An 11819-nucleotide genomic window follows, 5' to 3' on the forward strand; every position below is an offset into this window, starting at 1 on the left:
TCACAAATAATCAAAAGCAGTGTAAATTCATGTAAGATACCAATCTAGCCTGATAAATTGGCAACATAAAAAAAGCCACCAATACTGAGGAAGAGTTTGAGGAAACCTGATCTCTGCCCACATCATTTGGAAGAGTATAAACCTATGTAACGTGGAGAGTAGTGTGGCAGTTATCTATCAAAAATTTAAATGAATTTATCCTTGGATCCAGATTCTAACATTCTTTTCCATAAAAATGCTAACATACATATAAAGATTTAAGGGGCAAAAAAAGGTAAAACTAAATATTCATCAACAGAAATCGTTACATTCCACTATCCATGCAATGGAGTATCATGTAGCTATTGCAAAGATTGAGACACAATCGTCTGTAGCGACAAAAGAAAGAGGTCCACATTCTGCCACAATGGGCAGAAGGGGAAGAACATTATAGAATTTTAGAATTTTATGTATATAAACCAAAGTGTCAAAATGACCTATGTCTGGGAAATGTGAGAAGGATGTCAGTGCTCCAGAGAGATGGATTATGAGAGAAAAACATTTTTGTTGTTGTTGTTGTTTTAAAATATACTTCTGTATTCAAAATATCCTTTGTCCAGAAAATGTTGAATTAAAACCTACTACATTCCAGCATTATTTTAAACCAAACCCAACCCACTGTTGTCAAGTCAATTCCAACTCATAGCAACCCTATAAGACAGTGCAGAACTGCCCCGTAGGGTTACCAAGGCTATAAATATTTACAGCAGACTGCCACATCTTTCCACCACCTGCCTGTCAGTTTGTCATAGTCTGGTGGCTTGCGTGTCGCTGTGAGGCTGGAGGCTATGCTACTGGTATTTAAAATACCAGCAGGGTCACCCATGGTGGATATTTCAGCAGAGCTTCCAGACTAAGACCGACTGGGAACAAGGAAGGGGCTATCCACTTCTCAAAGTACTGACCAGTGAAAACTTTATGAATAACCATGAAATACTGTCTCATTACTGGAAAACTTTATGAATAGCCCTGAAACATTGTCCGATATAGTGCCAGAAGATGAGCCCCTCAGGTCAGAAGACACTCAAAATACAATTAGGGAAGAGCTGCCTCCTCAAAGTAGTGTTGAACTTAATGACGTGGATGGCGTAAAGTTTTCAGGACCTCCATTTGCTGATATGGCATGGCTCAAAATGGGAAATGTGGTATAGTAAATTACATAGTGTGGTTTTTCTGGCCATAAGTCTTTGTAAACTCCATAGTAGAATTTGCCATGAGCAACTGAGTAGCTCCTGATTGTTAAAGTTATCCACCTGGGATATTTCTGTTGGGTATGTTTTTGTTGTTGTTGTTTGCCATCAAGTCGGACCCGACTCATAGTGACCCCTCCTTGGATTTCTGAGGCAGTATCACTACAGAAGTAGATTGCCCAATCTTCCTTCCGAGGGGTGGCTGGTGGGTCTGTTGGGTATAGTGCCAAGTAATTTTCTGGGAAGCTCTCTCTCTCTCTCTCTCAGGTGTATAGAATTCTGATGTTGATATTGGTTAGTCTGGCCACTCTGCCAGGCTCAAAAAGAGCCCTCCTAGAGGCAGAAGGAGTCTCTCTGACTGCTGGCTGAGAAAGACACGCTGCTGAGAGACACGAGAGACACACGCTTCTAAAAGAGAGACACAAGAGACATGCACTGCGGAGAAAGCGATGTGCTATTGAGACTGCTGACTGCTGGGTGAGATGGCCAGCTACAAGAGACTGGGTGCATTTCTGAACTTGAATTGTAGTCTGTTGCTTCCCTAATAAATCCCATAATCTGTGAGCTCTGAGTGGTCACTGTAGCAAATTATCAAAGCCAGCAGAGAGGTGGTGGGTGCTGCGGCAGGAACGCCTGGTGTCAGGGTTGGTGAAACGGTTGGAGGGAGGCAACATGTCTGGCCTCACAGGGATAAGCCTTGGGCTACTGATGGTGATTCTGTCTTCCTTTTATGGGGTTAGAGGAGGTCAGAAGATGGGGCCTCCCTGCCCCTTTAGCAAGAAGAAACAGCTGCAAACATCCATTAATAATCAGAACATGGAATGTACAAAGTATGAATCTAGGGAAAATTAGCAGTTGTCAAAAATGGAATGGAACATCTTTCACCCATACAGCACTGATGGGTTCAAAATGCCAACCTTTTGGTTAGCAGGTAAGTACTTTAGCCATTGTACTAACAGGGATCCTAGCATTATTTTAGGCCCTGGAAAAGTAGTACTGAAAAGACAAAGTCCCTGCCCTCACTGCACTTATATTCTAGTGGGGAAAAACAAACCAGAAAATATCATGCAGTAGTGCTATGAAAAAAATAAAACAAGATGTGACAGAAAGAAATATGGGCATCACTTTATACTGGGTCTTCAGCAATGGCCTCTCTGAAGAGAAAAGAATGGCCAGAGAAGCCAGTCATGAGAAAATCTAGAGGAAGAACATTTCAGGCATAAAAACAGCTAATGCAAAGGCCCTAAAGGAGGAAGTTGGGAAGAATGCTCAAAATGGGCTCAGATCAGGTCAAGTGGGGCTTTTCAGGCAGAGGTAAGGAGTTTAGATTTCATTAAATGAACTATCTGATGATTGTTACAATAATAGAGGTAATTTTAGTTTTGAAAGAAAAAATAATTATAATAACTTACAGAAGAATTTAAAACACCAAGGTCCAAGCCAGACTTTCCTCAGATAGTTCTAAAATAAGTACTGTTTTGGGCAACATTCATAATACCTCTATTATCTTCTTCAGGATCTGTCGAAATCGAAGAGTCAAGGCATCAGATTTTTTCTTCAGGAGGTTTCGGCCTGTCTGTGCTCCTTTCAATCGAGCCTTCATGATGGTCTGTGCCCTATAAAACAGAGTCAAGAAACATTTCTCCCCACTGTTTAAAAGAAACAAAATACCTCCCCAACATAGCATTAAAATATGCTTTATTCTTTGATGCCATGAAAGTGAGAATATATAGCATTTGCAGCTGACAGTTTAGTTGGTTTTTCTTCTAATTTTTTTTGGTTTTTCAATACTGTACTTTTCCTCCCTGAATGTTTAGTAGATGACAAATTTATTTCAAATAGAAACAATTCTTTAATCAAATCTAGAACATACGTTTATTAAATTATAAGTTATCAGGAACCCTATTTTATGATGCCAGCAATAGTTTAAATACTAACTTGCTTTTGTAAGTTAAAATATTTTTTCAGTTTCCACTATAGATGTTTCTAAAGATTTAAAAAAAAAAAAAAACTGTCCATTAACATGTAAATCTGAAACAGATTTACCTTCAGACCAGCAATTCCACTTTGAGAAATTTATCCTACAGACTTAACTCCTATGCATATGCAAAGCATGTACAAAGATGAGGATAAAAATTCCAGCCTTCCATGTAACAACAAAGGTATGCAATAAACTAAATTTTAAATAAATCATGGTACACCATACAAAAGAATGATAACCAGCTGTTAAAAAAAAAAAAAAAGAAAGATATACATGTACACATATGGAAGAATCTCCCTATACTTTATTTCAAGGAGCAGAACAGTATCTACAGTGCTCTCATTTCTGCAAAGGAAGGATTAAATGTGCTAATATAATGCAGAAATAGTTCTAGAAAGGAGTCACAGAGACTGGTAACAGTGGCTACCTTTGGAAAATGAGGCTAGATGAAAAAAATGAGATTTGCTTTTTACTATTATACTCTTTTGTATGATTTGAAGTTTATACCACACTTATTATTTTTTCTTTTAAAAGTGTAGCATTAATATGTTTTGACATCATCAATCAATACCCAATTCAATCTTTTCCCATCAGAAGACCCAATACCAAAGTCAAGAAAACAGCAGCCAAAATTGACATTTCTGTTCTTGAGGCCTTATGTCAGATAAAATTCAGTAATTAAAAAAAAGTACTTGCATAATAAAATTCAACAAAAGATCGTACAACCTAGGCACTTAAAGTGACTTGTTAAAGAGTACATAATTTCATACACTGGGTGGGATAAAATAGCATGTATTTATGGGTCTTTTGGCTAAATTCTATTATACTGAAATCTCTTACTATCAGGTTAAGGTTACTGAGACGATTTTGTAGATTTTATGTATCAAAGAGACTCCAGACATTGTCTTAAAGATCAGGAAAATGAGCCTTAAAAAGGTGAAACAGCTTTTCCATGGTCGTTCTGTGAAGAAAAGACAGGACAGGAAACGGTAAGATAGACTTCTAACTCCAGTGAACTGCCTAAGGCTCAAACTTGAGTACACTGTACCCTAACCTTATGCCACACTGCCTCTCCTTAGAGATTTTAAGTAGCAACGAATGAAGGTTCTTTCTTTGAAAGATCCAAGTTTCAGTGGCTGACTTTGTACTGACTGGCCTCATTGGAGGTCTCACCAAATGAAGCTGGTTTAGATTTCAGCCTGAGCAGGAACTATCTGCTCCAATGTGTATATTTACTGTTGACACTAACCACCAAAATTTGGGCTCAGAAGACTTGGATCAAATTAAGTCAAACCCTAGTACTGCAGATTCCAGCAACTTAACAGTATAAAAGTGAACTGACAGCTAAGATATTAAATTGTACACACCAATTTCAATTTCCTCTGAGGTAACAGTACCGCTGTGAAGTAGGCAAATTTGAATTTTTGAGACGCTACCCAAAGGCTTATGGGTAGCTCTGTAGTAAAACCTGGATTTGACTGATATTTGCAGACTCCACATCCTGCAAGCTCTTTTGGTTCTCCTCTAAATTTGGTTTGCTTTCTCTGGCACGTAAGTAGGGTTAACAGTTCCACTTTGCAGGATACTTTAAGTGGAAGTGTCTATGGAACAATAGACCCCAGTATATTTTCTAGCCCACATCTGTTTCAGAGCTGCTAATGCTATGAAAGAAAGTATGACCTTCAGCGAAGATGATGGCTTTGTTTCCAGTTGAATCAGAAACATCTGACTATATGTCAGGCCTTGAGAAAAATATTTAGAGACGTGATTACTTCCTGCATTTGATTTTCCTCTCAATCAGCAATTTTCACCTTCATAAACCTATCATTTTCCTTGTCTAAGCCCACACAAGTGTATTTCACTTTTGTTTGTACTAAACAAAGTAAAAACAATAAATGTGAGCATCCTGACAACCACAGGGTAGTCTTAATTCTTATCTATTTCACAGAAATTACCTTTCTCCACAACTAGTTTGCTTCCCAACTATTAGAAAGTCAGCAAGTGCAGCTGAAAAATAAAACATTTCATTTCATTAAAAGGTATAGCTACCCTGGCCAAGTTAGAAACCTGGGTTTAAGATTCGAATATAATTTTTAAGTGTCCTCAGATTCTTTGAGAAAAATACAAGATGAGAAAAACAAAAGAAAACTCCAAAGAGCAGGATCACTAAAGATCTAAATGCCAGTACCAAAAACTGATTTTTGCTTCCACTCTGAAAAACAGAAGGGGAGGAAAGAAAAGAATAAATAATTTTTACTCTCCATAGGTTTTGAGGCACATTTCAGAAAAATTCAACGTTTTCTTAACCAACTGGTCAGACATCTAGAATGCTATGCTATTTCTCCTGTCAAAGAATTCAGGCCAAAAGAGAACAACAGCACCACAGCTGAACATTCCAAGGCATCCATTTGTTCAAGGACCTTTTTCTGGATCTGCCGTGGGTTCATAATCAAGACACTCTCTCAACCTGGAGAAAGCTCACAGTCCAATGCAAGACAAAGAAATGTTAACAACCAACCTTTTATAATGGATATATTAACAAACGGATAATATTCAGAGGTATGAGCAAGGTACAGTGGTGACAGCACAAAAGAAGTGCCTCGGAAAATGAGGGATATCTTCCCACTGCAAGTGACATTTGACTGGGTCCAGGAAAACGAACAAGAGATCCAAGATATAATCTGATGGCCATGGTACAGTGCTTGCATTCAATTCCAATAAGGCTGTTCTCTATGTGTTTTCCACTGCATTAAACTTCTCAGAGTATTTATCAAACCTTATTTTCTTGCGTGTCTCTCCACTAAACTGTAAGCTCTGTTAGGTCAGGGGTGGCAACGGTTCGACTGCATAAACCCAGTGCCCAGCGCAGGGACTCGTACATAATAAAACAAACCAAACCCACTGCCGAGGAGTCGGATCCGACTCCTAGTAACCCCTCCTTGGGTTTCCGAGGCAGAATCACTACGTAAGTAGATTGCCCAACCTTCCTTCCGAAGAGTAGCTGGTGGGTTTGAACTGCCAGCCTTCTGGTTAGCAGTCAAATGCCTTAGGCACTACACTACGCCACCAGAGCTCCCACTGGTACACAAACCAAACCACACCAAAACCACTGCTGTCCAGTCGGATCCGACTCATAGCGACCCCTCCTTGGGTTTCCGAGGCGGTATCACTACAGAAGTAGATTGCCCAATCTTCCTTGCGAACCACTGGTACATGTTGTTGTTGTTATGTGCCGTCGTCAAACCCGACTCATAGCGACCCCTCCTTGGGTTTCCGAGGCAGTATCACTACGGAAGTAGGATTGCCCAACCTTCCTTCCGAGGAGTGGCTGGTGGGTTTGAACCGCCAGCCGTCTGGTTAGCAGGCAAGTGTCTTAGCCACTATGCTACCATAGAGCTACCATAGAGCTACTGGTACATAGTAGGCCTCAATAAGGGTATGTGGAATGAATGACGACCAATACGCAGAGGCAGCGCGCCTCCACAAAAGCCACCAGGCATCTGTTCCTACGGGCTGGAATCGTCCTGTCCAGTCTGGTTCACTCCGAGGAATCGGTGTGAGGCCGTCAAAAGAGCCTCGACCCACACTCACGAAAAGAGCCTGGGAGACAGCTCACAATGGGCCCAGAAAACAAGGAACCTCGCTGCTGGTCCAGAATATGAAGGGACCGTGCTCCGGACTTCCTAATCCTCCGAGTGTCGCTCTTCCCATTCTTTTACTTACATTCGCGAGGGAAAGATCTCAATTCGGTCTTTGCCCGACATTCTGACGATGACTGTTCGGCTCGAGTCCCCAGCCGGGCAATCGTGGCTACACAAGTTCCAGTTTTCGCAGCCACACTACCCTCCCCTACCAGAGTCGGCTGGTTCGGTCACTTGACCCCTAGCGTTGCTAAGAGGCAGCTGGTTACGCACTCCACTTCCGTTTCCTGTTAGCAAGAGGAAGAGGGGGGGGTGGCTAATGCCCGGATGTTGAGTCTGTCGCACCGCGGAACCGCCCCTCAATTCTGTCTCTCCTGCCAGCCCCACCCCTTCAACTCTCCGGCGGCTGCGCCCGGCTCTACACGAGCCCGGAGAAAGCATAGTTGTTAAGAGGACACTCCTTTTCTTCTACCACTTTTCATGTTTTTTCACAGCGCCACCTCATGGTTAACTAAAGTTTTGAGAAAGAATTCATTCGTCAGGGACAAAGAGTCAGAGTCGTACCTCTTCTTCGAGGCTTGCAGGTTACTTAGTGAAATATATAGATAGCGAAAAAGCGCATTTTTCCCTTCTTTCTGTGATCCACACTCTTGCCAGTACTAGGAGGATCTGAACTCTATGGTCAGTAATGAAGAAGGGCCTCTACGCTGTAGGCGCTTGCGTGTTGGTTCCGCATGCGCAGTGTAGCCAGGCGAAGCGCACGTTGAAGATCGGCGGCTGGTGCTGGTGAAGCAAGCCTGGTCTTTCCGATCAAAGAGTGCGACACGAGACCCCGGTGCGGGATTCACACACATACCTCAGGTGACTAATCCTCTTTCTCCAATAACTTAGTTTGGTTTGTGGCCAGTGACGGGTGGTCGAGAGGGTGGGACCCAGACTATATGACTTCCTCCCTTTCCCTTCTCTAAGCGGGAAGTATCCGAACACAGCCGGCTGTGCAGGAGGCTTTCTCACCGGTTCCGAGGCAGTCTTTCCGTGTTTCAGAGGTATCGTTGTTCGAGCGGAGGAACTTCGTAATAGAAAGTGGGTCAGGTGAACGGCCCAGTCTCTCCAATATGCTTAAAGTGAGGATCCCTTGAGGTGGGGCAGCCTCAGGAGAATGCTCTGTCACCCCCTCCTCCGCCCCCGCCCTAGGACCCAGCTCAGCTTTTTCCGGGCCTGAGAATTCCATCTCTTTTTTTCTTCCGCCCCAGCAATACTTACGAAAATGGTTTCTAAATGGAAACCAGACCGGACATTTCAAGGAACCATTAGTGTACTGAATCACCATGTTGCAAAGGTTAAGGAAATGAGGATCCAAGAATTGTTTATAATAGTTGACCATTGGTTGTTGAAAATCCTCATACTGCTTTGTGCATTTCTGTAGACTGCGTCACTCCTTGAATTGAAACTAATACTACTGAGGAGTTGATTACTCTGTTTGCCGTGTTAAGGAAATAGTGAGAGGAGAACTATAGAAACATACACTGTGGTTGTATGTTTAAGCACAACTGAAAGTAAGAATACTTTCAGGTTAAATACGTGTTCAGTCTCAGGTCCCTTTAGTTATTTCCAAAACTTATGATGCTTTAATTTAATTAAACAAGAGACATTTTCATGAAGAAAAGTGAGGGAAGTCTTGGTTTTCTCCTGATTGGACCCCCCCCCCAAGGAAAAGCTTGGAACTTTCATGCTTACATATGTTTCCATCTTACTTATTTTGAAAGCTAGTTTGAAAATTTTTGTTTCTCAAATTTGAATACGTACAGACATCAATAGGAAAAAAAAATTGACTCAGCTGTTTTTGGTGGATAATTTGGCCATTGAATGTCTGGTTCCCTTTATTTGCTAAATCCCTATTTGTTAAACTACAAGAGAAATAAATCTCTGCCACTGTTGTTAATACATTGCTTTTGTTGATTTGTTAAATAGAAGAGATTAGTACTAGTCGTAATAGTTGGCACTGATCTGTGGCGTGACCCAGCACTTCAAAGATGTGTGTTAATGTGGCTTTTTTACTTAAGTAAGGTATTTCTAATTGTAATATATTTGTTGATAATACTAACCAAGTGTCACCTGATAGAAGGAGTGCAGACTCTGGATCCAAACTGCACAGGTGAAATCCTGGCTCTGTCACTTGTTAGCAATATATGAATAAATTATTTAATCTGTGTTTCTGTTTCTTCATCTATAAATGGGAGAGAACTAGGAGGAAAGTGGTATCTTGCAGAAATGGACCGTGGCCAAATTATATAGGGTCCTGTAGATAGTGGATGTGTAAGTCAATGGGAAACCCCTGGGAAGATAATCTGAGAAGCTAATTCTCAGATTGTACTAAAGACAGACGAACTCTGGTGTTCCATAAGCTGGATGTGGATGTTCTATCACTAAGACAGGTAACAGTAACCTTATTTCTCTATTAGCAAGCAAAATAAATTATTTAATGAATATTCACAATTTTTCTTTGGTCTTTAGTTCCAATTACTAGTTATCTTCTGAACACTGACAGCTGTAACTAGGTGAAGGTTAACAGAAGAATGTGAAAATACTAAGCCATGATTAGCTTAAGAACTTCCTTTTTGTAAAATATACATCTATCGATGGTGATTTCAGGCTTGTGGGTCATAGTAATGGAATTAATAGAAAACATTTAATGTTTGTTGAAGAATAATGACTTCTAGATGCTCCACTATCTAAACAAATTTGAGAACCACTGATGTAGAAAAAGAATGGTACTGAAGTAGCTTGGGTGGATCAAAGGGTATAATTTCAAAGATATTTAATACTTGAAAGTTAAGAGAAACGTACAGTAATGGAGATCTGTAAAGCTATATTCAAGATTAGGTACTCCTGTTCAACCTATTTGTTCTCTTCTGTTGTACATAAGGTCACTATGAGTCGGAGACGACTTGGCACATGACAACAAAAAAAACATTTGGGAGCAATGGAAAAGGTAGTAACTAGAAATTATGGTAATTGTGAACCAAATTCAAGTTTCTTTGAAAAGGAGGAAAATAAGATACCAAACCAAAACCAAACTCAACTGCTGTCGAGTCGGGTCCAACTCATCACGACCCCCTCCTTCGGTTTCCGAGGCAGTACCACTACAGAAGTAGATTGTCCGACCTTCCGAGGAGTGGTTGGTAGGTCGAACCACCAGCCTCTGGTTAGCAGTCAAATGCCTTTGGCACTATGCCACCAGAGCTCCGGAAAATAAGAAAGGAGGGTGCATTTTTAGTTACATTTAATATCTGTTTTGATTAATAAATGTTTAGGTTTTATCTCCATGACCTGTGATACTGTAATTATAATTTGGCCATAATAAATGATGGTTAGACTGAGAGGAAAAAGGGATTATTCTTAGCTGACTTAGAGTGGCTTAGTTTTGCTGATGGGTTTATAATAGTAGTGAGTGATGCTTCCCATCATTTGGTATTCCTTAAAGTGGTGTTATTAAAGTAATATTTTATCCTTGAGTGTACCTTTAATCCTTAAGTCACTGAGTACTTTATAGATGGTCATTATTTTTATGATGCCTTGAAAGTAGTAGCAGAGAATCACCCAATCCTTACAAAAAATGTGGAACAAAATAAAAATTAAAGCTTAGTTCTTGAGGGAGCTTATTAGATGTTACTCAGAATAAAGATTGTGTGAAACTGATAACGATTTCATGAATTCTGTATTTGAACATTTATCTCTTTTCAGGTATCATTTAAGAAATTTAAAGAAGCGAGAAGACTAATAAACTATGTTTTCCTTTATCTTTTATTTCCTTCCAATGGCAAGATGTGGAAAATTGCCTTTTTTCTTTAATCATAACTGAATATATATTTGATTCTTTTGTTTAAATTGCAGAATGCCGGGTTTAAGTTGTAGATTTTATCAACACAAATTTCCTGAGGTAGAAGATGTAGTAATGGTGAATGTAAGATCCATTGCTGAAATGGGGGCTTATGTCAGCTTGCTGGAATACAACAACATTGAAGGCATGATTCTTCTTAGTGAATTGTCCAGAAGGCGTATCCGTTCTATAAACAAACTCATCCGAATTGGCAGGAATGAATGCGTGGTTGTCATTAGAGTGGACAAAGAAAAAGGTAAGTGAGAAAATATCTAAAATGTAATTCAAATTTCTGGTTGTTAGAAATAATTTATTTAAAAATATGTTTTTTGTACAATGTCTACTGCATATTAAAAAAAAAAATTAAACTTTTTTTTCCATACAAAATTGTTAGAGAAAGATGCCAGTTAGCCATCTAAGTAATACCAAAAAACCAAACTCACTCCCATCAAGTCGATTCTGACTCATAGCAACCCCCATTGGGTTTCTGAGCCTGTAAATCTTTACAGAAGTAGATTGCCCCATCTTCCTTCCATTGAGCAGCTGGTGGGGTTGAACTGCCAACCTGGTTAGCAGCCAAATGCCTTAACCGGTACACCACCAGAGTTCCTTATCTAAGTAATATCTCTTTTAACTTAGTAGTAATTTAATTAATAAATCCAGGGGCTAGTTTTGTAGGTTAAAAAACTTAAATTTTATTCCCAGTGGTTATCAGGATCTTTGATGACATACAACATTTAGAATCTTAGGTGATTGACTTATGTTGCCTATGATGCTAGGATGCCCCTTTCTTGATTTAAAGCCAAAGTATAGAAGTCAGAGCATGGAAACAGGCAAAGGTGCATGAGTTTAGGAATATTGGCGTTTTGAGAAGGCAATATATCTACCCCCTTACACCCCTCCCCCAACCCAGTGTTATATATCTCTCTGGTAATAAGAATGTTTGTGTCCCCCAGCTCCTATGTATCTTTTAGACAGTGCTAAATGAATATTGGGAGCTCTGGTAGTGTAGTGCCTAAGGCACTTGACTGCTAACCAGAAGGCTGGCGGTTCAAACCCACCAGCCACTCCTTGGAAGGAAGATGGGG

At 40.2% G+C, this 11819-nt stretch overlaps 2 protein-coding genes across 2 annotated transcripts in view; one reads left to right on the plus strand and one right to left on the minus strand.

Moving 5' to 3' along the window:
• ATP6V1D (ATPase H+ transporting V1 subunit D) overlaps window positions 1–6974 on the minus strand; it is a 19548-nt gene extending 12574 nt beyond the window's left edge. The window contains exons 1-2 of the mRNA XM_007942301.2: window positions 6934–6974; window positions 2728–2845 (exon numbers count right to left, since the gene is read on the minus strand). Coding sequence (XP_007940492.1) covers window positions 2728–2845; window positions 6934–6974 — 159 coding nt within the window. The remainder of the gene's footprint in view (window positions 1–2727; window positions 2846–6933) is intronic.
• Window positions 6975–10746: 3772 nt separating this feature from the next.
• EIF2S1 (eukaryotic translation initiation factor 2 subunit alpha) overlaps window positions 10747–11819 on the plus strand; it is a 20222-nt gene continuing 19149 nt past the window's right edge. Inside the window, exon 1 of the mRNA XM_007942302.2 lies at window positions 10747–10987. Coding sequence (XP_007940493.1) covers window positions 10747–10987 — 241 coding nt within the window. The remainder of the gene's footprint in view (window positions 10988–11819) is intronic.

This window comes from Orycteropus afer, unplaced genomic scaffold, assembly GCF_000298275.1.
Source record: "Orycteropus afer afer isolate SDZICR_OR568_19922 unplaced genomic scaffold, OryAfe1.0 scaffold00088, whole genome shotgun sequence".
In the NCBI taxonomy this organism is placed as follows: Eukaryota; Metazoa; Chordata; class Mammalia; order Tubulidentata; family Orycteropodidae; genus Orycteropus; species Orycteropus afer.